The sequence below is a fragment of the Astatotilapia calliptera genome, chromosome 1 (genome assembly GCF_900246225.1).
Source record: "Astatotilapia calliptera chromosome 1, fAstCal1.2, whole genome shotgun sequence".
NCBI lineage: Eukaryota > Metazoa > Chordata > Actinopteri > Cichliformes > Cichlidae > Astatotilapia > Astatotilapia calliptera.
Window position 1 is genome coordinate 26,822,807 of NC_039302.1, and position 25,815 is coordinate 26,848,621.

Consider the following 25,815-nt stretch of genomic DNA (forward strand, 5'->3'; position numbering starts at 1 on the left):
AGAAGCAGTAAATAAAAGCATTTAGTGTGAAATTCAGTGAACAGTGCAACCCAGATCAGCACCATGTGGAGTTTTTCATTGCATCCCTGCTTGAAAACAGTAAAGTGTGGTCAATCCTCTCTCATTCTCACACATGCACACACACACCTTATTTTACCAGCTTCAGGTGATAATGATGCTGTCACTACTGGTGAGATTCACAGCATTCATGTGTACAGTATTTTGTAATAAAATGTCTATTTATTATGTTTACTTTACAAATGAGAAAACAAAGGAAATTAACACATAACAGGCATTTCCAAAAGCACTTTCACTGACAGAAAGACTCAGTGCAGAAATGACATTTACATCACATAAACCTTACATAAAATAATAAACCATGAATTTTTCGAATTGGACTCTTATGTTAAAGAAAATCCAAATAAACTCCAAATATCAAAATAAACCAGTCTACACACTGACCTACTGTAACTTGTGGCAATATATGACATTAAGTTTCTCTGTCACTAGTTGTGTCAAAACTGGTTGTGATCATGGAAGTGTACCTGTCAACAACAATAGATGAACAGTTGGTTAGTCGTTACCCTGCCAAATAAACATGACACACATGATAAATCTGTCAGAGTAAAAGGTTTCAGAGGAGAAAATGGATATTTGAAGACACTAAAAACAGTCAGGAGGCACTAATAGAACGCAGGTCTACATGTGCCAGAGAGCAGCCACACAAGCTTTAAACTGAGCTTGTATGACTACTCTCTGAATACTGCCCATGGAAAAGAAAAACAATTAAGGTCTTGCAGCGGCAGCACCCAGCTGTGTGCATGCTTCTTTGCAAGTCTGACAGTTTTAAGAAACACTGGGTAGAATAAGTGAAAGAAGAAGAAAAAAAAAAAAAAAGGCAGCCATATGAGGAAAATGTGTCTGACATCCACCAAGGACACAATTGCAAACACAGGAGTGGGTTCAAAACAGGCTTATCCTGGAGTTAAGGCTTCATGTCATTTGAGAAGTTGAGCTCATTCAGTCTTCATGAAACTGAAGCATCGACTTACAGTAGGTTGGAGAAAAGAATACATTTGTTTCCTACACTTTACTGAATAAGATTAATGCAAAGATTTAGTGAGACAATCATGTGGCAGACATCCAGTGTGCAGTATAATGTCTGGATGGGGAAAAATTAACAGTAAAACTGAGAAGAGCCAAGCTGCTTTAAACTGACAACAGCAACTTAAAACAACACATTAAACAATGCAACACAGCATGTTGAGTCAAAGTGGATACAACAGTAGAAGACCACATCCAGTTCCATTCCAAATTTCAGTTGGCATGAAAGTTTTAACTGGAACAAATCTAAATATTATAAGGTGTAAAATGAGAGGAAGCACAAGATAATCCCTTTGTTTAAATCTAATGTAGCTATAAATGTGTATTTTGTGAGCAGTGAGGAAGAAAATTCTGCTACTTTGCTAATGATCCTGCATTGCCTCACTGCAACATGTCTAAGAATATGACTCACAATTCCAGATTGTTACCAAACTGTGTCCCTGCTACCTTGATGAACCGAACCAAGACCGGCTGGTCTTCAATTTAGTCAGAAAAGACGTGAAGGCGTCCCGACGCATTTCCACCCAGCAAGGCATTCCTTGTAGGATGGAAAGCAGTGACAGAGAGGACTGTGCTGAGATTCTCACTGTCCATGAAGGAATGTTGGAGTTGACCGCTTTCATGGAACACCTGCACCCTCCTAGGCTTCATCATGCTCCCCACCACGAAGCAGTCTTCCAGTTTGGGGTCCCACGCAGCTGATAGTTTGGTCAGCCAGCGACCTGTTTGCATGTCATGTCTGCCAATTTAGATTGAGAAGGCATGTTGAAAGTACACGTTATTAACACAGAGATGACTTAAAAGAACAGGAAAAGTTTAAAGTTCAATTTAGTGGATGTACCTGATGGTTGTCAGCAAGGGAGATTTAGTAGTCAGTGTAGATGTGTCATATATCCTGTTAAAATAAATAAAGAAAAAAGGACATTGTGTTGGAACTGAAAAAAAATTAAGCATATACAGCATGTCAGTGATCCATCAGCTTCACCTTATATTGTTATCCATACAGGAAGTAAGAACCCTGTTTCCAGTACAAGGGGAGAAATAAGCACTGGATATGCTTAAAGAGTGGCCATGCAGCTGGGACACTGCCTGGCTTTTGGTCTTCTTCAGATTTCGACTGTCATAAATACTAACTACCCTGCCAAAAAAAACCCACACACACACACAAAAAAACAAACAAAAAAAAACAAAGCATACACTTAAAATTTAAAGACAGATTCACATAAGAGATGTGTAAACATTATAAAAAATTTAAAAAGCCCATACTTGCTTTCAGCCACCACAAAGTACTGCTTCTGTAAAGGGTGGACGTTAACACAACGCAATGTCTTGGGGTCCAGTGTGTGGAGGGATTCATGGGAGTTTCTGCAGATGAAATAACATACTTATAAAAATGTTTGAGTGCAACATTAAAGTTGTTTAAAAGAAAAGAAAATGTACTACTTTCATTACTTTAAGACTATGTCATTATCTCACCCTGGGGTGCGCCTGTCAACAATGGCAACCTCTCCATACCAGTTCCCGACCACTAGTGTCGAACAGTCATGTGACATGAAGTCAAACGTTTTCAGGCCATCTTCAATATCATACACCTAGAAAACGGACAACCTTTTTTTATTCGTGGATCACAACGTAACCAGATTGAACTAAACTAATGAAGGTATCTTACATCATCAAAAACAGCCTTCTCTACGTCCATGCAGCGAAGGGATCCATCGTAGCTGAGGCTCAGCAGTTGTGTGGGATGAGACTTGGAGAATGCCATGCAGCCCACTGGACGGGTGTGGGGCTCAAAGAGCAGGACACCATCCTCACCCCAGTCACCACCCTAGAAGAGCATACACATGCAGTAAATCAGTGGTTGGAATTCATTTAAAATAAATAAAGATTTTCAGAGCGAAAAAACCCAAAAAAACAAACCTGAATTCAAACATGAAGCAGGCCAATTAGCCTGAGGAGAACACTTGTGAATTTTTGCAGCCTGACATGAAGCTTTACTGTTGAGACACTTTCTACCATCTAGTGGTCAAGAACTAATGCATAGTTAAGGCAAAGAAAACTCACCAACTTCCAGAGTCCCACTTTCCCCCACTTGTCGCCCGCAGCCAGCAACAGGCTGCTGGTGCAGGGGTGGAAGGTTGCAGAGAAGATGCGATCCTTCACCACTTTGGCCACTTTGTCCTCATTTATCGTCATATTCTTCAGAGACGAACGGTACCTGTGTTCAGACATCAGTGCACTTGTTTGTTCATCTGTTTCTCAGGTTCTTCCAAAACATCTGACCCTCAGTACATCAAGAGTCACTTTTTGTAAACTGTGCAGTAATCTTACATCCAAATAAAAATATTAAATCTTACCCTTTTAGGTCAAGCTGTATCTTTTTATCTACTTTTACATCCTGTGAAAAGAAAAGCATTTTCATGACTTCCCAATCGAATAAGAACAGTTACTACAGTGGATATGCATAAGAAATTATGCTTGTGGCTAATATGGGCAGTATAAAGTATTCACATTTAAGTAGGAAAGAAGGGGGGCAACATGTTAAACTGAGTGAGATTGTAAATAAATATTGTATAGGAAAAAAAAGGGAAAATATCATAGAAAGCTGACTCTTACCTCAGAACAGAGCTCAAGAAGTTGTGGAGGCAGCTTGCTTCCTTCTTCCACATTCACTGGATCCATGGGCAAAGGGCCAGAGGGCTTCTTTGCTGGTGAAGACTTGAAAGCAAGTAAACAACTATAATGAGTAACATACCCAGAGAGGAAGAACGAGAAAAAAAAAAGCTAAAGACACTTAAGATGCAGCAGTGGAGCTGTGTGAACTGACACATTACAGATGCATTATTAGACTATATGTTGGCACCTGTTCATAAATAAGTGTCCCTCTCGGTTCAGGAGGAAGCTCCAGGATCTCTGCTTCTTTTTTTTGGAGTCGCAGTGATTTGCGAGGTGGCACGACTTCTTTTACAGCAGCATGTGCCCTGCAATCAAAGAAATTTAACATTACAGGAGGCCCAAAAAGATATGTTTCCTATTTTAACATGACACAGGGTCAGGATGAATTCAAACCGTTTTTCCAAACATAAAACTTTCATAAAAGTTACTTTTTTCTTGTACCTAAGGACGTTGAGTTGACAAGTCTAGGCTTATTTCCTGAGCTTCAAAAAGTTCAGTCTCAAAAACAAATACAAAGTATATTATAGGAGCACTGTGATGTTCCACAGAATACATGGGAGGGGAAAAACCATGTTGTTCTCATAATTTCTGCACCACTGTGGTTTTCCACAGTATCACGATGCCTGATTACTCCGACTGTACCGTGTGAGACCTCTCTGTGATGGCTTTGGTCGAGTAAGCTGCTTGAACTCCTCAGTGGCCTTTAAACAAAAGAAAACAATAATTGATACTCTGATAATCCAGACAAATGACAGAATCACAGATATGGTCCTTTTCATAAGGATTTATTTCTCACTCAGTCTACCTGGGTTAATCACACCAGTAAATATGGCTTGTAGCTGGTCTAAATATCTACTGTTGCTGGTCGAATTTAAACTTTATGTTGATGGTGCTGATAGTGATAGGTTTAGGTCCATGAAAGATTTGCAATGCAGATGATAAAGGGCAGATTTAGTCAATAATATACCTGGAATAAGTTGATAGAAGACAGAAAAGCTTGGTTCTGTCTGATGTTCTCCAGGCGCTCCAGTTCATAGGCAGAAAGTCTCCCATACCCTTCCTGTTACACAAAGATACAGCACTGACACACTGCAAGAAAATTGCCGATTTCAAGTCATTAGAAGTTCCTTAAACTACCATGAGCTGGATGACTGAGAACCTGCACAGACACCTTTCTGTCAGTCACAAAGTCGAATTCAAACTGTGCCAAGTTTCCATACTCACAGGTGCATGCTCCACGTCACTGTTTTCAGCATCCTCCTCATCTTTTGGTTGCTTATTCTGACTACCATTTTCAGCGACAGCTTTTGTTTTCTATCAAGAAATTACGACAGAATTAACAAATCGTCAAGTTTTAAAATGACTGTTCGACCCCATCACTGTGAACGAGCTCTCACCCTTTTTTTCTTGGGAGTTTCATGTTCGGGAGAGTACTGGAGGCGCTTAGGTGCAAAACCGTTTCTAGATGATCGTCGCACTGTCGCCTCGAGATTCTCAGGGGTCATTTCCTACAAGGTGTCCCTCGTTAACATTTTAGTCAGAGACATTAAGGCACTCATTCAACTTTCTCACCGAAGATTTAGCGAACTCACAACACACCTCCACTTAAAACTGTGCTTCTTGATGCTAATGCTATGAGGTCGCTGCCTAAAACAGGGAGGATAAGTTTAAAAACAGGAAACCACATTAAAACAAAACTACTGTACCTTCACAAGCACAACAGCTTCGCGCTTTGTTCGGAGAGTCGCCATTTTGGTTCATTTACGACGACAGGTACGAGTATTTGTTTGAGAGAAGCGAGACGTGAGCACCTCACAAGTGACAACTATTACGGTCATGATAATTACAAGGGGGCGCAATTGGCGCCACATGCCGCAAATGTTTTGTAACTGGTCCTCCCCTTCTGTTGTGAAACAGAATCCTGGCACCTGATTGGTTTATATTTTTACGTCACGAGAAGAAAGGTTTAGGTCCCTCCCGCCAACAACCAAGCTGGCCTCAGCTTCTGCTGGGATGATGTCGCCATCTTATGGCAGGATAGGGGAATAGCAGTGAGAGGAAAGTCATGGTTATTTATTCACAAATTGGTTAACGTTTAACAAACAAACTGCCAACGTTTGTCAGTGGATAAAACAGAAAATCTATATATATATATGAGAGAAACACACATTACATTAACTTTTTTATTTGCAAAGTATACAGAAATAGATTAAATAGATAATCAAAAACCTAAAATATGATTAATTGTCCTGATTTTGGGCCTCATAAGATTCTCAACAAATGTTCTATAATCAACAATGGTGCATAAAAATAAATGCTGCTGTAAAATCAACATGTAATCTTTATTTGTTTAGTTTGGCATGTAATTTGCAAAGGCCTGCAGGGTCTTGAGTTGAAATATGTGGCCTGTATTGTTTCCATGGAGCACTCAAAATTTTAATGTCTCAGTTTTATTAAAAAAAACATAATAAGGTGTTTAGAAATTAAACTTCCAGAAAACATGTTAGAAACCCTAAGTTGACATCAGGCCTTTAGGCTGAATAAAATACATTTCGATACACACATGCTCAAGAGTTTCCACTTTGTTGCCCTTTTATTCAGATGCTTAAGGTAGCGGGTAAGAAGAGCAGGCAGCCAGTCCACGCATGTTTTTTCCACGCTCAATCAAAAAATATCTGATGAAATAAAAAGGAGAGATATCAGCAATTCTTGCAAGCTGTTACAAGTCATAAAGCTCGGATACACACAGACTATATTTACCCATCCTTTCCCCAGGCTGTGCCCCAAGAGTTCTTCACAATCCAATACGGCACGTCGTTCTTCTCAGTGCCATACCCCACCGCCAGGACTGCATGATTCACTTTGTCTGTTGTGTTCTTACATTGGGTGCTAAATAGACAAAACTAGATCAATAGAGCACATGTCTTTTGAAGGTTGAGTGGGCAGATTGTCTCTTTCAATATTATATTACAGCCTACATTTGCAAAATATGTGGTGTAGCTGACTTATATGCATAACATATAAAATATTTTAATCTTTTCAAGCTAGTACTATGACAGTCATCATAGAGACACTTCTTTATACACAGTCCCCCATTTGTAGTTTTCAGAGGCTTAAAAACAATTGTTTTATACTTCTTTGCAAATGATGTTATCCAAATAGTAAAAATATGTTGTTTGTCTGTCTAAATTAGTGTATAAGTAACAGAAACAAAGTGGGGCTAGTATATTCTGGTCTGCTCTTAAAATCCCAGACCAGCTCTACTTCTTGAATAGTAGTATGTGCATAAGCGCTTGTTGAGTTATCAAGGTCCTGATCTCACCTGGAGTAAACACCTTCTTTGTAGTGCTTAAAATCAGCTGTAACGTCAAAGCCAAAGGTGACAGGGTTGAGCCGGGCCACTGCATCGACCATGGCCTTTTCATCATACTGTGAATGGGCATACACAAATTATAACATGTACCTGAGCAGGTCGATGTATGAGGAGTTCCCTATTTACTATAAAACAGTTGCTTTTTTTAATAGTACAAATTAAACTTCCAGAAAACATGCTTCAGACAAACTGCTTCAGATTATTTAAAACAGTTACTCTATTTCCCCCAACAAGTAACAACAAAGACACATTTTACTGTATTGATCTGTTATTTTGTTAACCAGCATATGCAAAGGCACATTTATTGTACAATTTCATCCACAGTGCAATTTTATTTGTTCACACACTCACACTCGTTATATTGACAACATCTCGGACAAACGCAGCTGCAAGTGAAGGCTCAAAATGGCATTTTCCCTCCTAAAACAGGAAAGATTAAACTTTTTTTATTGTATATTTTATCATATGTAAAATATAAATAAATGAAGATTTTACTCTCAAAAATAATACAAAGGCTTTGTAGGGATAATCCTCCTCTCTCATGAGACCTTTGCTGTATTTGATGTACTCGAATGCCTGACTGGGGAGCCCACTGCAATAAACCACACAGCTTTTGATTGGTTGAAATTCTATACTTACATTATTATGCTGTTTCTATAACATAAAATGTCCCACATGTTATAGTTACAGGCCAGACAAACATGATTCCTACCCAAAGCATCCATAGTTGCTAAAATTTCTGGAACAGTCCAGCAGCTGCTGCTCCGACTAAAACAGAGATAAATAAAGAGCGTTCATCATATATACTCAGAAACAGTGGATACTTTTCTTCTGCCAGCTATATTTGTGTATAATACTAAACTCTTACCAATTGTATTAGTTTCCCAGTAGCAATAGCATTCACTGACTCCAGACAGCCAGTGGTGGAGAAGGTCCAACAGCTGCCACAAAAACCCTAAAGATACAAACACGACACAACTCAAGCAACTGATAATGCAGTTATGTTAAAGAGGCACTTCACAAATATTTAAATGCTTACCATGATAATTTTTGGTGCTGTAAAATGTAAATGAAAACAGAAGGAACCATCTGTAAATCAAACTCTCTATTTGGAATATTTAATAATATCATATATTACAGAATATATTCTCTCAGAGGTTGTGACTGAGGTATGTTGTTTAAAAAAATTTGCACATGTAGAAAACATATATCTTTATTTGTTTCTCACTTATCACTTTAGTCATGAAATGTGTCCCATCACATGTTTCTCATAGAATATAACTGTAAAAATGAAAGTCAAAAAAGGGTAAATATTATAACTTACATGCAATAACTTAAATGCAAAGTTGTTTATGTTGAAGCAAAAAGAAATGTCGAAATGTTTTTCCTCTCCTTTCATTACATAAAAAAATCTGACACTGTGTATTTGTTCGGAAAGGTGCTACATGTTTAAGGTTTAGCAAAATATTTCTGGAGATTAAACACAAGACATAATGTTTTTAGTAAAGCATGGTTTGTGCTTCAATGCAACTCAAAGAAAGCATGATAAAATACAGGCTTTGTACGACTTTGTAAATATTGTACTTTGCACAATATTTCTTTAACAAAAGGAGAATATGGCTATAAAGGCTTTAAGAGCTATAGAACGTATCAGGATACCTGATTCTTCACAGGAGTCACAAAGTCGCCCTTCATCCTCCAGTCTACAAACTCAGGATAAGGACCTGTCCTTTTGACATGACTGCCTTTAGTGACTGAGCAAGTCTAAAAGATGCGAAAAATCAAAAGATTTTAAAGGAAATAAAAGACAAACTCTGTACATAAGCACCTGTTGTGTGAAGCGTTATAAAATTAGGTAATTTACCGAAGGTTGCGTGAAAAGGTAGAATTTCTTGAATTCCTCAAATGTCATGTCTGAGAATTGGTTCAGACCCACTAGATTAAAACATGAAGAGCAGGGTGAGAACTGGATGATAATTTTTATAACATTCTATAGCAGTAAATGTTTTTATTTATTTGTTCTTCATTCTTTGAGGAACATTTGCAGCATTTTGTTGAATCTATGGCAACAAGAACGAATGTTGTTCTGAAGGCCAAAGGAGATCCAACCTGGTACTAGTAAAGTGTACCCAATAAAATATCCAGTGAGTGTATATTGCGTATTTTAAGGCAGAAATTGGAGCAGAACTATACTGTACTTGTGAAGGAGTGATTCCCAGCATTGTGCTGATCAACTGTCCTCTTATTTTGAGTGAACACATGGAGTCTGTGGTGATATTCCTCAGTGCCATAAACTTTGTTGTGCTGCACAAAACCCCCACATAAAAACAGACATAATGAAACAAAGGAAAGAAAATTTTAACTATGTTTAACTATATACAACCCCCCCCCCCCCCCCCCCCCCCCCCAAAAGCATCAGAATATAAAGGTCAAAATCTCATTAGTTTAAAAATGCACATACCTCTGAAATCCACTGCTTGAAAGCATATTCTTCTAATGGGAAAGAAAAATTTTAGTGGATTAAGTAACACATAAAATGGACCTGTTATGCTTTTCTTGATTTCTAACAGACAAAGGCTGTTGGAAATATTAACATCAGAGGTGTATGTACAAGTAACCCTTATGAGCCAAAAGCTTAGGCTTTATCCTCATCTCAACACTCTTCTAATCTTACATGAACATCATTCAAATCATTAGCATCATTGGATCTGTATGATCTCTGTGTTAGCGAGAGCAGAAATCCCTAATATGATCATCTCAGGCAAATATCTCTGGCCCCACCCAGCTGCTGTTTAAAAAAATCCCCTGTCTAAAACAGCAGGTTTTAGAGGATCAACTACTTACTGGGCTACACTGAGGACCAGCAGGAAAACTACAATCTGAATCATGCACAACTACCCAAGTAGAATTAAAATCTGGTTACCAAGTACTATGCCTAAGTACAAATTTTAAGCACGTTATCCATTCCTCATGAACACATCAGCAAACTGTCGTTTTCATTCGACAGCTGTAATTTCACATAAATTGAGCACAAAACATTTAGAGTGCTCATATGAAATATGCTTTCATAAACCTTTTAGAAAAATGGAAAATAGTATTAGCTTCATCTCTTCAGTGAAAAGTAGCAAAATTAAACTTATCCCACAAAAAATGGAGACGTTGGTTTCTGCATGACTGCTTTTACAGTATGTTACTGATCATTTTGTTAACAGGATCCAAGGACTGTTAACAAAATGCTTCACCCTTTTCTCTGCCTTTTCAATTTCAAGCAACTGAATTTCAATTCTAGCAACTGCTGCTGCTGAAAGAAATGTCAAGTTTTAAAATAAACAACAATAAACTGCTGAGAACCTGGCAAACACTTACCTTTGACTGAAATTAAAGGTGATAAATGGACGAAGCTAAAAATGGCAGTAATAAACCACACAACAGTCAGAGCCATACTCTCCACAGCAGATTACAGCAAGCTTTAAGGGCATCACATGACTTGACTTATTTTTATGACTGCTTAAGAGCCCCTACTACTGAAACCCCCCTTTGAATTTCCCCCAGCAAAGCAACAGTCGTAAAGGTTATGGTCCAGTGCACCCAGTTCAGAACATAGTGTTAAAACAAACAGTGCAGCCTGTGAGACACTTCTCCCCCTGAGAAAGAATAGATTTATTAACAAGAGGTAATCAGGAAAGAATACACTTTTATACAAAACTGGAAATACTACTCAAGCTTTTGAAATAGACTGAAAGATAATTCTCATATCACTGGGTATTGCTCACTGCAAACATTTGATGTGCCTGTTAGAGAGTAAAGATTCATGTGCAAGGGTGGGGTTTAAATACAGTACACATACGGTTCTAGGTATAGATTCCATTTGAACACGTCAAAGTGGTACATGCCTGCCACTTAAGCTTTAGATGTTTTTCTATACAAAGCCTGTAAAAAATACATATAAATATTTCAAGAAGAAGCACAATATTACTACTGTATAGTTCCTGCTAACACATTGGAATAGACAGGATACAGAATGTGTTACACTTATAAGTTGTTTTCAACATTTGTTTTAAAGTATCATACACAGAAAAGTTATTACAGAGTTGAACGATCATAAGGATAACACATTTCGAGGGATATGTTTTTTTTTTTTAACACATTGCACGTTAGGAAATGCATCAGACTGCCTGTACACAGTACTGTACACAGTAAATATTTCTGCTTTATCGGCAAATCGTAGAACAAAATAGTTTACATACTTTTGTGGAATATAATCCATTTCATGATTAAGGCAAAACCATAATGCACTGGCCAAAGAGGATTAACCATAACAACTATGCTATCACTGTCTGAGTGTAAAAGCTGGGAATTTAACTTCCTGAAGTGGCTCAATCTTGGTTACATCTGCTACATACATTGCCTGGTGCTTATACTGTATATACATCATGTTGCCCACCAGGGGAATTATGTGATAGTAAGCAAAGCATAAAAACCCATCTCTCCAAACAAAGAAACAAACAAGCTTATCAGCCAATCGGCAGGTGTCAGGTTGACTCCAGCACTTTCAAATCTCTTGTTACTCTGCGGCTACATAAAAACATCAGAGCACATGATTCAGCTTCAGCCGCTGCAGCGGTCTCACTTTTCCTCCCTCTCTAAGGTGGGACAAGATGGACTGAAAGAGGAAAAATGTTATCCAGATTTGATAGTCTGATGGTTTTAATCATTAAGATTTTCATAAGATCAAATCCTATTTTTGATATTATTACTTGCCTGAATTTTGTTGCAGTAGCATTTTAATATATTTACATTCAGCAAGTCCCTCGTGATCATTGCAAATATTGTTATCAGCCTTGTTCAGTTCAAATCAAACAATAAAATCCTCAAGAATCACACAGATTTATATGGAAACTTGTTTAAAAATAACTCCAGTTGTGTTCGGTTCTCTCTTGATTTGGGGGAGTTAATCTTTATGTGGTAAATGTGAACGTTTCTTGCGAATGAGAACCATTTGGTGGTGCACGTTCCCTTTAGGATATGGCTAAACGAATTTAAAAAATAACTTAATGTTAACATGATATTTAAGACAATAAATAACATATAAATACTCTGTAACTATAGAAATAAACCTCTCTGGACTTACACTCAGTCTCTAATAACGAATATACACGAGTCCGTGGGGAGTATATACTAAAAGGGCACTGCCTACTCTGTCTAATACAAATAATAGTAAATATACATTTTGATATATTGTTTATGTACACTCAATATGAAAGCAGAGTGAGAGAGATCATCTTCATGATGAAGGTTTTGGGCTCGATTCTCAGGGATGCTTCATACAGACTCTCCTCATCCAGCACATTACTGCGGTCGAGCAAGTACTTTGTCACCTAAAAAAAAAAATAATAATAAGGAAGACACAGAGAGGGCGGGTTATTCACAGTTTATCCAAGGTTTCCTTTTCTTTACACATTTTTCTTTACACATTTAAAGCAGGAAATGTTTTGTGAGAGCGAGTTCTTTTAAAACAATAGCTGCACTGGTCAGAAAGTACGCTGGTTACTGTGGCACAAATCCAGGCTATAGTCACTTTCTATTATAAATGTTGCATTCTTAGGATTCACTAAAATGTGTCTGCAAGTGTACAGGTTTCACTAATTTTCATCGTTTTATCTTATTTTCAGTTGAAAGGCACGTGTAAGATGGCCAAATCAGATCGGACTCATCATGATAGTAGATGGTACGCACAGCTGCCCACAGAGCAAGAAGATGACTGCTGTTTGAACAGTTTGGAAAAACATGCAGTCATGAGGCTTTGTCTGAATTGGTGTAGTAATGATTACACAGAACATTGGCTGGAACATCAGCTCGTTGAAAGGAAGAAAGTTTCTAGTTTTGATAAGTTTTTTTCAACTTGACACATTAATTAAAAGGCAAAAAAAATTAAATAAGACCAAAGGAAAACTTTCTGACTATGAATAAACTTCGGCTAATCCGAAAGTTGCAGAATTTCAGCAAAGCTGCTCATAGATCATTGCCTGAAAGTCCAGTTTGTCTTTCTTGCACTCGTGTTTCTCTAAAACTAGCTGGATCTTGAGAAAATAGTGATCCTTCAACTTGATTTCCATATCAGTCAAGAAGTAATAAAAAACTTGTTGCACAACTTGTTTCCACTCAGCGTTCTCCCTCAGACTCCTCCTGAAGTTACAGCAATACTCTCAGTTGACAGTCTCACCTTAGGGCATGACTTCACACTGCACAACCATGTGAATAAAAAAAAAAAGGTCTCATCACCAGTGATGGTTCTCCACACAAAATTTGAGTTAGACTGAAACAGGACTTCCAGGAAACGATCTAAAAACAGCAGCAGAGCTAAAGGCACAGAAGCATTGTACGAAGAAAATGGTCTGGCAACAGCCAGTTCCTAGAACGTTTTGAGCACGCCTCATAGAGCAATACTTGACAAATCCAGACAAGAAATAGAAAGCTGCAAAACAATGAAAATGAACAGTAACTTCACCTTTGGTTGATAATCAATCTTGTAAGCTGTTTGCTGAAATTGTCGTATCTCTCTGATAATGTGAGATATCTGCAGAAAATGACAGAAAATCACATAAAAGTCAAACGTGTCCAACCATGAAGAATAAATAGATGAATCACACGCATGTGAAAAACACCTTACACAACAGCACAAGGTTAAAGTTAGATGTTCTGTACCATTCTCATCTTGGAGAAGTTGACAAGGTTGTCTTCAGTGTAGTTGGGTGTTCCCTCCTCAATGAAGGCCAAGTCAGTCAGGTACATTCCCAGGTAGGGGACACATGGGGGGTCACAGCTGAAGACACCAGGCAGGTCAGAGAGCCAGTTAACACAAAACGTTTTTAAAAAAGTAAAAAGTTGGTTTACTTACTTCTTCAGAGCTTCTCTCAGGTTTTTGAATCTGCCTTCTGATGACACCAGCTTCTGTAACTTGTCAATCACAGTCTTTGTCTAGAACATAGATCAGGGGAAAAATGTTACTGTCACAAACTCGAAATTTAATCGGAATCTTTATTAACTGGAGAAGACAATGACAGGATTGTTTGAAATTACCATTAGTAGACTCTCTTAGAGCATCCTGACTTTCATTCATTTTGTTCAACTTAAAAAAAAGTCCTTGTTTCATCAAGGCAACATACTGAAGCTGCTAGAAATGCTGATTGCATTCATGAACTGTGTACATGTTAAGTATCGCTCTATGCATCTCTGACTAATTAGGACGTTTTATTTTATTTATGGTAAATGGCTTGTGTCAGCTTGGTCGAGCGACCATGGAGGAAGACATCCAACGCAAGAACCAAAGAGTCAAGATGACCTTTCAGGAGTATGCAAACTGTCATTCAAAACACCTTCCACATCACCATCCTACAGCCTTTTTGACCGAATGGAACAGACAGATTTAAATAACCTCACAGAATATTCCACTAATTGGACTGAACCATTCTGCTTTTACACTCAGGACTCTAGAAGATACCACTAGTTTAAAACATTTACAACTCGCCCCACATAAAAAAAACCCCACCAATAATCAAATTATGATAAATAAATGAATAAATAAATTGCCATGCCCTATACTCGTGCCTTACTCTCCTTCTCCAACCAATAATTGTTATTCCCAGGGCACAATTTTCCCCCCTCACAACACTGGAACCAGGAAGCAGCAGACTTGTGACGTTCTAGCTGACGACTATCATTTATACTCGCTAACATGCATATTATTTAACCAACAGAATTTGTGTGCCTGTGTACTTCAATGTACTATAAGCATGACAATTGGAAATATAACAAGAGAAAATGTCAGTTAAAATATTTATTCTATGGAGGTAATCACAGCTTTTTTCTTACCTTTTTCTGTGTAAGTACTTTTTATCTAACAGTCATACACATTCATACTCTGATGGATGCATGGGAGAGCAACTTGGGGTTAATATCTTGCCCAAGGATATTTGGTACGCCGACCAATAATCAAATTATGAACAAATAAATGAATAAATAAGCAGCCAGGGATCGTACCACCAACCTTCCAATTAATAGATGACCTGCTCACCCTCCAGAGGCACACCAATTATGAAAGGTCATATGAAAAATTTCTAATACCTGCTTGGAAACTTTGAGCCAGGTCTTCTTGAGGCGAAAGATGGAGCTGCGATTGAGAGACGATGTGATCTCCAGCACAGCATTGTAGTTGTGGAGGCAGCGGCCGATGTCGGCCACTGCCACCCATTTCTCAATCACGGCCACCCGCATGTTGACATCATCCCATTGCAGGATCTCTGTGGCAATCTTGTTACTGATCTAGCAAGAAAAGAAACAAATACACATTGATAATATCTACAAATGTTCCGTATCTTGCCCTAAGATATCTATCTAAATATCTTTAGATTAATACTTACATCATTAAAATGCTTGGTAGTTGTCATTATGTATGGAGTTCTCTCATTCTTGTCGTTCTTCATCCAGCCCTGACCGAAGAACTCCCTGTACAAAACAAAATGTTTACACAGAATGAACAAACACATCACGCGAAAAGATATTTCAACATTTCACGTGTGTCCTTCTCTCTATCCTCCCACTCTAACCTCTACAATTTTTATCTGTTTACCTTTGTTTGTGTTCTTGTATACACACCTGAGTGTGTGACTGTATGCGTGTGCACTGTATGTGTGTGCACTGTATGTCTGTGTACTTACTCATATGGGATGGCCTTGAAGACCAGGTGATCCAGCAGTGTGAGTTGCTCAGCTATCTCCAAGGCTGAATGGCTCTCGAATGGTTCAGTCTTAGAGTCCTCCATGGCCTGACCACAACAACAAGCAGAAAAAAGCATTACCACAACTAAAGTATAGAAAAAGAAGGGTTTTATTCTGAAAAGGCTTTTTTTGTGGTCTTTTCTCACCATTTGTGTGATCTCTTCGAGGGTGACCTGGTTGTCTCCAGGATCCTCCTGGGTTAGAGTTCTACACCAAAGAAGACATAACTGTTATATGATCTTTGATACATGTTTTTTTCCAAACAATTCTATAACATTGATATAAAAACCCCACTTAAGGAGCTATTAATTTCTCGATTTTATTCCTTTTTAGTTTGGCTTCATAATATTTTGCACAAATACTTTATAGGGACAGGTGTTTTAGATAGCTCCTGTTTTGTGATGTTGCACCCATTTAAAAGTCTAGTCTGTGTTTCACAGAGGAACAGATAATACTTCTGGGGCTGACGCTCAGTAAAACAAAGTTGAAAATTTAGGCCGAGTTCTGGGCTGATGGATTGTGTCTCCGGTTCCTGTTGTTACTACAGAAAACAAGTTTTTGTCTTGACAAATCCACTTGCAGAAAGCTTTTTTTTCCACTGGGTGCTCACAAACAGTTGTGTCATACATGACTGTAAGAGCAATCAAGCAATGATAACGGAAAACCAACCTGATAATGTTGGCAGCTGCCTTTCTTTCCTGTGTAAGCAGCTCTGGGTCATGCATCACCTCCTCCAGGAAGCCAATTACTCGCATCTTCAACTCTGTGTTCAGCTCAAAGTCCTGAGGATCCACAAATGAACAACCACAGTGTCATTACTGAAGTGTTATGAGCTTTTTTGTTGTTGTTTTTTTATCCTGTGAGGGCACAGAAAGACAGAACCAAACAAGAAAAAGAAAAAAGAAAGAAAAGGGGACTGCACCTGCGAATGTTTGGAGACCCAGTGACGCAGCACATTCAGGACTCGGTTTGTGGCAGCTCTTCTGATAACAAACTCTTTGTCCCCATTTCTCTGGTCTGTAGGGAAACCTGGAATAAAAAGTGAACTCCTAAAGCACAAACTTGTGTTATATACCATCAATATTTTATGATCTTTCTTTTAAAATCACCAGGGGGCTCCTATTATTGTCTGACTTGTCTGGGTGCACCCTAGTGAGGAAGACACTACCTTGATTATATTGATTAACTGATCTCTGTTAAATCTAAACAATATCTAAACACAAGCATGGATTTATAATCCAGTATGGCTAGATTACTAGATTAGAGACTGTTTCAATGAGTAGGCTCCAGCAGATCATCAGCAGAGAACAAAGGAAGCTTCCAGGTAGCCAACAGGCGTCGCTAGGAGTAAACAGAGGTAGTAGCTCTGTAACTGACCTGTGCTGGCAAGGGACATACGACGATACTTCTCCTTGGTTGGTGTGCCTTCATTGGCACCAGCGGTAGCAATGGCAAAGGCTGAGGCAGCAGAAAGAGCACTCCTGTTGTTGTCCAGCTCCCGGCAAGATGACACCACCATGCCATTGTTGAAGGAAAACAGAGAAAACTCTGCAGACAAGAACGCAAATGAATTTAATTTGAAATCATACTTAGATCAATATTGACATAAAAGAGTTGAAGGGCACCTCCTTTGGAAGACAACCATTACAAAAACACTTTCAGTTTACCTTTCTGAGCTTCTTAAAGATTAGGCTGAAAGGTAATTTGTTTATGCTGTACACACAGTACCGCATGTGCATAATCAAACTAAGTTGTTGACCATCGGAGGGCAACAGAGAGCTAAAACAGACGCAGCACAATGCATCATGCAGCTTGTTGCAGTTACATTGTACACTCCACTGTGTCTGCCTCTCTGCCTCCTTCCTTCACTCCCTCCCTTCCTCCCTGCCCTCCCCCATTCAGCCGGGGGCGGTATAGAAGAACACGCACATCGTTGCCAAGGTACAAGGTTTCCTTCCACCTACTCACACGAGGCACTGGCTTCCCTTGTATCCAGCACCGTGGGAAGAGAACACACTGGGAATGAATTGCGCCTGACTACCTATGGGGTGGATGCTCCTTCTCTGTGTTCTACGGGGAGGGCCACGAGGCTGTGGGTGGTTTTTACCAAGACCTTATTTGGCAATTGCTACGCTTATCATTTCCAGAAAAAAAAGTTTGATATAAATCCGCTGTGGCTATATTTATTTACCTGCTCGTCTCATCTCCGCCTTTAAACACGTCTCACACAACTTGACTGCTGGGTGGTAAAAATATTTCATGCTGACTTTGATTCTGACTTCACATTTTTAAACATTGACAAACCCAAACTATGAAATGGGAAGCAATAATGAAAGCTATTTTAACATTTTGTAACATTTCAACAGTTTCATATCGGTGACACAAGCCAAGAAGAAGCAAAGTTAAGCATTTCATAAGCATTAAAGAAATTATTTTACACACATTTTTCACTGATAGATGAGGAGATTAATTCCACTCTCGTATTCTCTCTACAAAAAATTTTGAAGCTACAGCCAGTGACTTTTAGTTCATTGCAGAATGAGTACAGGCATAGAAACAACAAAAACCTGCCTAAGTGTTGTTTCAAAATTCATGAATTGATAACATCTTCTCACGTTCTTGTGTTTGGCTATTTCTTGGCAGGCATGTAACTCTTTTTTGCAAAGATTACAAAAAGAAGATTAATGTTAAGTTTACGCACTGTCTCAGCTAAGCCAACCAGCTTCTGGCTATAGCTTTGTTTTTCTTCTGATGAAAATACAAGAGTCAAAACTTTTACATGTTAGAAATGAAGTGCATTTCCATTTTTAGCCCTCCTAACTCTTAAAAAGTCAGGAAATATAACGTCTAATCTGAAACCTGGCCTGTATTACTTCTACTATGTCTCCAGTGCAATTACACTAGGCAAATCCTCCTTTGATTCCATTTTTGTACATTTTATGGAGGATGAAGCATATGAACAGTAGGCCTGTGGATTTTTTTTTCTACTGACATTATGCATTATTATTGATTTTATTTTATCCCTTTTTTTTCCAAGACATTCCACTGTCAGTAACACTATCCAGTAAACTGCTCAAATTTGCCAGCTCGTACAATCTTGCCAGCTCATTTGTCTTTTTAACTGGTGGGTGTGAATATAAAAGTAGATCACCAGACACTCTTCAACAAGCCTCGGACATGCAAGCTTAAACAGCTTCAGCAAGATTTGCAACACAATTAAATTACTCTACCAGAGTTTTTTGCCTTGACGTTCTTGGGCGTTGATGGTGACTTAGGAGGAGACATTTCTGCTTCTGCGTCGTCACTCTGACTTGGGTCTTCATCGCACTCCTCTCTTACAGACAGATCTGAACAGACAGAGTAACTCACCATTGGGGAAAAAAAGCAACACAGAAGAAGACTGCTAGAAATTTACAGTCATAGGAAGCAGTTCACCCCAAAATAGACTTTGTTTAGGCTGGAGTTTATTAGGAGATACTGCTCATACAGATGTTTGCACTCTTTTAAATATAATGGGACCAGTTGCATCTTTTTTTGTGGTGCCCTAAGTGCCAAAAGACCATCAACATTTGACAAAAAAATAAATACAAAAATGAATCACAGGTGATATGGGGTAAACTGTCCCTTTAAGTTTTACAAAACTTGGCTGATCTTTTACTGTTATGTCACAAAGGATAAGGTTTTAAATAGGCTTTTTAAAAAAAAAAAAAAAAAAAATTTCTACAATACTCCCTCGGACAGAGGCTCTGACCTTGCTTGTTGGCAACAGACTCTTCAGCTTTGCCTTCAGCTTTGGATTCTCCCTCATCAGGGATTTTGCTGGCCATGGTGCTAGAGATGTAGAGCTTGTTGATGTCGAGGGTGGTCTTACTGAAGGGTGACATGGTGGAGTGCATGCTTGCATAGCCATTGGGAGAACAGCTGAGTGCAGCCAAGTCCAGGGCTTTGCCACCCGTGATGATGGGGATGTTGAGTGAAAGTTTGCGGCGGCGGTTGGGAGAGGATGACTTGGTGATGGAGAGTGGAGGAGGAGAGGAGAACTTGCGGCTGGCACGTGGCGATGTGGGTGGCTCGCCGTAGAGGAGTTTACTGTTCTGACTGCTGGCAAAGAAAAGCTCCAAAGAGCTACAGGAGAGGAAAGGGTGAAAGAGAAGAGAAAAAGGAGGCACGTATGAAAAATGAGGGGTAAAAAGAACATTTTTCACAGCTAAAGAGTAACTTTTTTGAATTTGTGGAGGGGAAAATTCCCACAATCTGACTAGGAACTATAGGAAAGAGGAGAAATGTTAATAAGGGGGGAATGCATGGTGCACTCTGTGTCTGTACACAGAAGCAGTAAGGGAACGCGTTAACCAGAAGGCTCTTTGGGAGCTCCTGACTCTTTTATTTAAGCTACATTGTTTAAGACAGCATCCTCCTTGCACTGAGAGCCACCCCCTCTGAAGGCCTATAAATAGCATGTCAAGTGACAGTGTGGGAGGCACGGGTGCTGCCAACAGCAACCAGCCCAGGGGAGGCCCACAGAGGCATGGAGAGAGAGAGAAAGCCAGATAGTGGGGAAAGTTGGAGAAAGAGATAGAGGTACACCGCAAAAAAAACCAAAAAAAAATAGCAGTGGCAAAAACAGAGATACAGAGAGGGAGGGGGTGAGTCGAGCAACATAGTGGATATGGATTCCACCACAGCAAAGGCTGGTGGCTGAGAGTGGGCGAATGGGAAGCCTCCAGCCCTGTATGGTGTTAGCTGCAGCCATGTTGTGTCTCCTTGCCTAAAATTATAAGAAAAATAAAAGCAGTAATTTAAAGAGATGAGCAAGGAGCATAGATTGGAATGATGAAGGCTGGGAGCATTAAGACAGGAGAGGGGCAGAAGTACAAAAACAGGAGGCAGGAAGAAAATAAAGGCATAAGGCAGAGTCGAGATTCAAGAGAGGAAAGCAAGTAAAGCAGGATAGAAGAAAAACAAGAGAAGATATTTAAGTAAGAGATTAGAGAGGAGTGTGACAAAAAGGAAGAAGGACGAGGAGAGTAGGGTCTGGGTGCAAAACACCACCATCAATATTTAATACCGTAGAGCCGCTGCAGATGATGGGAGAAAGGGAGAGAGGGAGGGAGAAGACGAGGAGAGAACGAGAGGGTGGGGTCCTGCAGCAGAGTAAAGGGTTGCTATGGTGACAGCGCAGCGAAGAGAGGGATGGTCAGACTTCTGGAAAGAAAGATAAAAGTGAGAGAATGTGAAAAAAAAGGGCAGGAAAAAGAAGAGGAGGAGTCAGGAGGAGGTGGGTGGACGCAGGACTCAATTAACTGTGATGGCGGTCAAAAGAAGTCTTGGTGTGACCTCTTGCTTGCCTCCTCCCCAGTCCCTTCTCACCTGGGCAGGATATGATGGGCGACTTACAGGCACTCCACGTGAGAGACTAATTCTGACACTGGGGAAGTCCCGTCTCTTCACTGCACCATTACTGCACTGTTGCTGCATTCTCGCGAAAAAAAAAATTACTGGAAATGTCGAACTTTGTTCATTTTTTGCATTTGTGACAGGGATCGCCCTTGCAGTGAGGTTCTCCTAAGGGTTTAATGTAAAAGGCCCTTTTACCCTGCTAAGTAAGCTGCCCACTTAAATGCTAACAGTGAATGTGGAGAAACAAGAACATAGACCCAACTCATGTGAATGTCTTACTTAGAAACAACCTAATCACAGTTTCTGCTACACAAAAGTCGAATTAATCAAACCAGTAAAATAAAGTAAAGTAAGTATCCAGCTAGAGTGTTTTGGTGTGAGTTACCCAGTTCGTTATCTGTAGAGATGTTTTCCTTCTCTTGAATATAATGGAAGAAAATGGAGCTCGCTTTGTGGTGCTCTAAGCACCAAAAACAACATCTGAAAATTTTAGTAGAAATTTCTCATTCCAAGGAAATGAGAACAAAAGAATGTTAATGAGACTGATCTGTGTCATGTACTGATGATGAAGGAAGTATGCATTTACCAATGCTGCGAGGCTCATGCTTGTAACAGTAAACATGTAAACATGTAACAGCGTCTCGCTGGGCTGAGCTGTAACGTTTGCTAGCTGCATTTATACTTTTCAGCACTGATGGTGACTTTACAGATGTATGCTGCCAATACTACTAGGCAAGGGTCCCTCTAGGACTTAGCATCCATGTTTTTTAAAAATAATTCCAAATTGTGATTTTACTGAGCACAGAACACTTTTCAAGGTCACTCTTTTGAGGACGCCAATGTTCACATTTTGGACAGAGAGGACAGATGGTTTTAAAGAGGAGTGAAAGAAACCATTTATGTCCACTGTGAGCGACCATCTTTGAACAGAGGTGGTGGTTTACGACACCAACTGTCTGCCATCTATAATCCGGTTTTGAGATCCCTTCCCAGACACCTTAACGCCCACTCACACCCTGGGCCAACTGACCTCAGGAAATCGCATGATAAGGTGGGGCCAGGTTTCACAATGAGCTCACCCGAAACCCTGCGTGATTGTGACCCACACCCGTTTTCACACCTTGGCTCATGTGATTAGGTAGAGGATCATCAGGGTGTCCTTTGTCCCTCTTTGGGGGGAAACTCCCACTGGGTTTAAATCTGGGACTCTCCACCATTTGACTCTTAGAACTGAAGAAGTTTCTCGGATGAGAGGTGAAACGTCTTCAAGCAACTTAAAGAAGTCCAGACGCTTTTCTTTGCAAGCTCCTTAGACTACAATGACCTGGATGACTGAGAACCTTCACAGACAACACTTTTCAACTTTGTTTCAGTCTATTTTAAATGTGCTTTGGCTCTGAAAAGACGACAGAATTTATGGATCATGTTCGCATATCGCTTATTTTTTGCCTAACAGAGCTTTAACCTGGATTTATGGCTGGCATGGTGAATTGTGTTCACTGAAACTTCTTGAGCATGACAGAATTACACCTGTTTTCAGGGTAGTGTCTCCTGAGATCATGGGTATCCAATATGGATTTCCAGCCTCATCCCATTCACACAGCAATTTCTGCAGATTCTCTGAATCTTTTGATGATAGTATGTACTCTTGAGATACACAAAGTCAAGATGCCTTAAAGAGGCAAAATGTTCATCCAGCTGTTGTTAAAAGGAGAGGGGATGCTACACAGTGATAAAGATGGCCAGTGACCCCGTTTTTTGAGAGGTATTACTCCTATCAAATTCAAAATGAACCATTGTTTATCATGAAATAGTTAAATATCTCAGTTTAAACATCTGATATGTGTTCTATGTTCTACTCTGACTAAAATATGTTTGGAATTGGGGTTGTACTTCAGTGCAAATTAAGAAATATCGGAAATGCAACTTGGTATAAAAAGGTTGGCATTAAAAGCTCAAAACTGATGAAATAAGGTTTTGGCCAGCAACTAAAATGCAGTTAGTGTGAAAATGTTTATACCAGGGAGCTCATAAAATCCCTCATTAAACCTCCTGGAATCATTTCACTTACCGTGCAGGGATGGCACTGATGGGCTTCTTGTAGATGGTAATGAGCTTGTCCAGTACTACATCAGCGCTGGTGAAGACACGGTAAGAGTGGAGGAAAGTGTTCAGGAAGTCGATGGAGAGGAAGCGCAGGTCGGTCAGCCTCTCCAACAAGCGCTCCACACTGGCATAGCGGATCTGCAGCACCTTGCAGGAGTTCATCATCTTGCTGAAGCGAATGTCGACATCATCACAGTACAAACTGGTGTCTGACCTGTATTGGATTAAAAGTGAGGTTAATAAAGTTATATAGAGATGTAGCTCCAGTTACTGCAATTAAATGCCATTTAGTGGCCGTGAATTCTTGGCCTTCTTTCAGTTCGTGCATTAAGTTTATTATTTCTCATGTTTGGCTCTGTGTTCTTCTTGATCTGTGTTAGGTAGTTGTCTATAAGGTTGTTTCCTGTTTTTCTTTGAGTTTGTTTTCTCTGGTTTCACGTTCTGGGTTTTATTTCCTCTCTGTCTGAATGTCTTAATTGCGTTTTACCATGTCTCATTCCTCTATTTCCGATTCCCAATTAGTCTCCAGTGTATAAATAGTGTGACTGTCTTTGTCCAGTTGTCTGTTGTACTCCATGTTTTCCTCCCATGAGTTTTCTGTGTTCCTCATCTCTGTTCCTGCGTTTGCAGCCTGTGAATGTTAGATTTTTGCTCATCTTTAGGTGGCGTTTCTGGACTGATTATCAGCTTTATAAACAAAGCTCACTTTTTTATACTTACCATTTTTAGTCACGTTTGAAGTCAGTTTTCTACTGTGTGAATATTAACACAGAAGCCCTATACATTTTTAGGGATAATGTTAGCATTAGGCTACATCATGAGCCTGTAAGTATGAGCATGTGCAAACATCTGTGATTTTTATGCAGCCTTTTGAACATACTTTGTATGTGCTTTACTATTGCTACAGTGTGTCCAAGTCTCACTTGATCATCTGTGGCACAGAGACTTTGCTGTTTTCCTCAAAGGCATTCATCATCAGGCCATTGCAGCGGATGTTGTCAATGCACTGTAAGGCAGAAAGCACAGTGAGCATAACAGTGCAAGAAGACGAGCATGTTTATAAACATATGAATGCTCCAGGCTCCAACATTTATCAGATCATGTGTGTAGCTTCAGTAAGTTTGGTCTCTTTGCGTGATTCATGCTCCGTATGTCCCCTGACAAAGTCTCTGGAGGTTACTCGTGTAGCCAGGTAATGTATAACAGACATCCAGTTCAAGACTTCCTATTCTTTGCACTGATCACTGCACTGGTGTTCTCTCTATTTTCTTTCCACACACAAATTGTTTACTTGCACTTGATCAAAATTTTATTGGCCAATACATCTTCAATTACAGAAGCTTAAAACAGCAACTAAAATCTTGCCCATTCCCAATCGAATTTGTATATTGAGATTATTTATCATTCGATTACCACTTCATTACAAGATGACTGACAAAATCTGTAGATTTACAGAGTTTGAGAAGTGTTTTTTTAAAGCTGCAGCAACAAAAAAACGTGAAATCAAATGTCTTAACATAAGCGGCGAGCAGTGTTGGGACTAACGCGTTATTAAGTAACGCGTTACAGTAACTACGTTATTATTGTGGTAACGAGCACGGTAACTAGTTATTATGCCAAAATCAGGAACGCGTTACTCGTTACTGGGATTTAGATATGGTCGTTACTCGTTACTTCGTGTGGTGGCATCGCGGAGTTTCCACAGATTCAGTAACATTAGCAAGTGGTGGAGGCCAGCGGGTGGATGAAGGAAAAGGGACGCAGAAGGAAAAGAGACCCGAGGCGGCCGCCGGTCCAAGTGTGAACTGAACTTCAGGTAAGAAGTTATGACCTGCAGTCTCTCTGGGTCAGATATAAACCAAGCTTAGGTGGAGTTTATTTTCGTTATTCTGACTTTTTCCGTACTGCGTGCTAGCTAGCATGACGGAGTTTCTATACAGCTGGGTGGTGCTATGAAGTTAATGATGTTGAACCTTATTTTGTTCATAAGTTATTAGAGTTGCCAGCCGTCCCGTCTGGTATTCAGAGAAATATTACGCGTTTCTTATTGAGGTGAAAAGGAACAGTTTGTCCCGTAATTCAGCTACAATGAAAAAGGCACAAAGCTGGAGTTATTCTGTGTCTTTACGCTGCACAGCTGCCTCTTCTTCTCTCATTCTCCCCCCTCCCTCTCCCGTTTCTACTTCAGTCATGAAAACTGATCAATGATCAGCTGATCGGCTCTCTTGTTTGTTTATCGCTCACTTTGCGCCGAAAGAGGAAACCAGCGGATGTCGCGCTAAACAACAGCAGCACGTTTAAGCTTGATCAGCTGCTGTTAGAATTTATTTAATATTAATTTCTAGTATCAGCTGATGTTTGCTGGAGCCACAGCTGTAA

At 39.6% G+C, this 25,815-nt stretch overlaps 3 protein-coding genes across 4 annotated transcripts in view; all 3 read right to left on the bottom strand.

Moving 5' to 3' along the window:
• Nucleotides 1-35: 35 nt before the first annotated feature.
• wdr76 (WD repeat domain 76) lies at nucleotides 36-5,697 on the bottom strand. 2 transcript variants are annotated; one of them, XM_026172237.1, is made up of 15 exons: nucleotides 5,487-5,694; nucleotides 5,178-5,288; nucleotides 5,005-5,094; nucleotides 4,748-4,840; nucleotides 4,423-4,481; nucleotides 3,968-4,085; nucleotides 3,721-3,822; nucleotides 3,462-3,502; nucleotides 3,169-3,322; nucleotides 2,774-2,932; nucleotides 2,581-2,696; nucleotides 2,371-2,469; nucleotides 2,090-2,242; nucleotides 1,946-1,999; nucleotides 36-1,843 (listed from the first exon to the last, which is right to left on the bottom strand). In XM_026172237.1, the coding sequence occupies exons 1-15, from the start codon at nucleotides 5,529-5,531 to the stop codon at nucleotides 1,588-1,590; spliced, it is 1,650 nt and encodes a 549-aa protein (XP_026028022.1). In that variant the 5' UTR covers nucleotides 5,532-5,694; the 3' UTR covers nucleotides 36-1,587. The 2 variants fall into 2 exon arrangements, with proteins under 2 accessions (XP_026028022.1, XP_026028027.1); XM_026172242.1 differs by lacking the exon at nucleotides 2,090-2,242 and having other exon boundaries at nucleotides 5,487-5,697.
• A 252-nt stretch (nucleotides 5,698-5,949) lies between these two features.
• Nucleotides 5,950-10,610, bottom strand: LOC113024947 (pro-cathepsin H-like). Its single transcript, XM_026172252.1, has 12 exons — nucleotides 10,520-10,610; nucleotides 9,615-9,646; nucleotides 9,352-9,457; nucleotides 9,018-9,088; nucleotides 8,813-8,917; nucleotides 8,022-8,108; nucleotides 7,866-7,921; nucleotides 7,664-7,745; nucleotides 7,505-7,573; nucleotides 7,103-7,209; nucleotides 6,541-6,669; nucleotides 5,950-6,455 (listed from the first exon to the last, which is right to left on the bottom strand). Exons 1-12 carry the CDS (start codon nucleotides 10,593-10,595, stop codon nucleotides 6,386-6,388), a joined length of 990 nt encoding a protein of 329 aa, XP_026028037.1. The 5' UTR covers nucleotides 10,596-10,610; the 3' UTR covers nucleotides 5,950-6,385.
• Nucleotides 10,611-10,781: 171 nt separating this feature from the next.
• LOC113024911 (ras-specific guanine nucleotide-releasing factor 1-like) overlaps nucleotides 10,782-25,815 on the bottom strand; it is a 33,338-nt gene continuing 18,304 nt past the window's right edge. The window contains exons 13-27 of the mRNA XM_026172218.1: nucleotides 24,360-24,442; nucleotides 23,402-23,650; nucleotides 19,682-20,055; nucleotides 19,161-19,277; nucleotides 17,308-17,478; nucleotides 16,853-16,959; nucleotides 16,600-16,712; nucleotides 16,077-16,137; nucleotides 15,871-15,977; nucleotides 15,574-15,658; nucleotides 15,278-15,475; nucleotides 14,052-14,131; nucleotides 13,859-13,976; nucleotides 13,662-13,730; nucleotides 10,782-12,531 (exon numbers count right to left, since the gene is read on the bottom strand). Of these exons, the coding sequence (XP_026028003.1) occupies nucleotides 12,406-12,531; nucleotides 13,662-13,730; nucleotides 13,859-13,976; nucleotides 14,052-14,131; nucleotides 15,278-15,475; nucleotides 15,574-15,658; nucleotides 15,871-15,977; nucleotides 16,077-16,137; nucleotides 16,600-16,712; nucleotides 16,853-16,959; nucleotides 17,308-17,478; nucleotides 19,161-19,277; nucleotides 19,682-20,055; nucleotides 23,402-23,650; nucleotides 24,360-24,442 (2,058 nt within the window). The 3' untranslated portion in view covers nucleotides 10,782-12,405. The remainder of the gene's footprint in view (nucleotides 12,532-13,661; nucleotides 13,731-13,858; nucleotides 13,977-14,051; nucleotides 14,132-15,277; nucleotides 15,476-15,573; nucleotides 15,659-15,870; nucleotides 15,978-16,076; nucleotides 16,138-16,599; nucleotides 16,713-16,852; nucleotides 16,960-17,307; nucleotides 17,479-19,160; nucleotides 19,278-19,681; nucleotides 20,056-23,401; nucleotides 23,651-24,359; nucleotides 24,443-25,815) is intronic.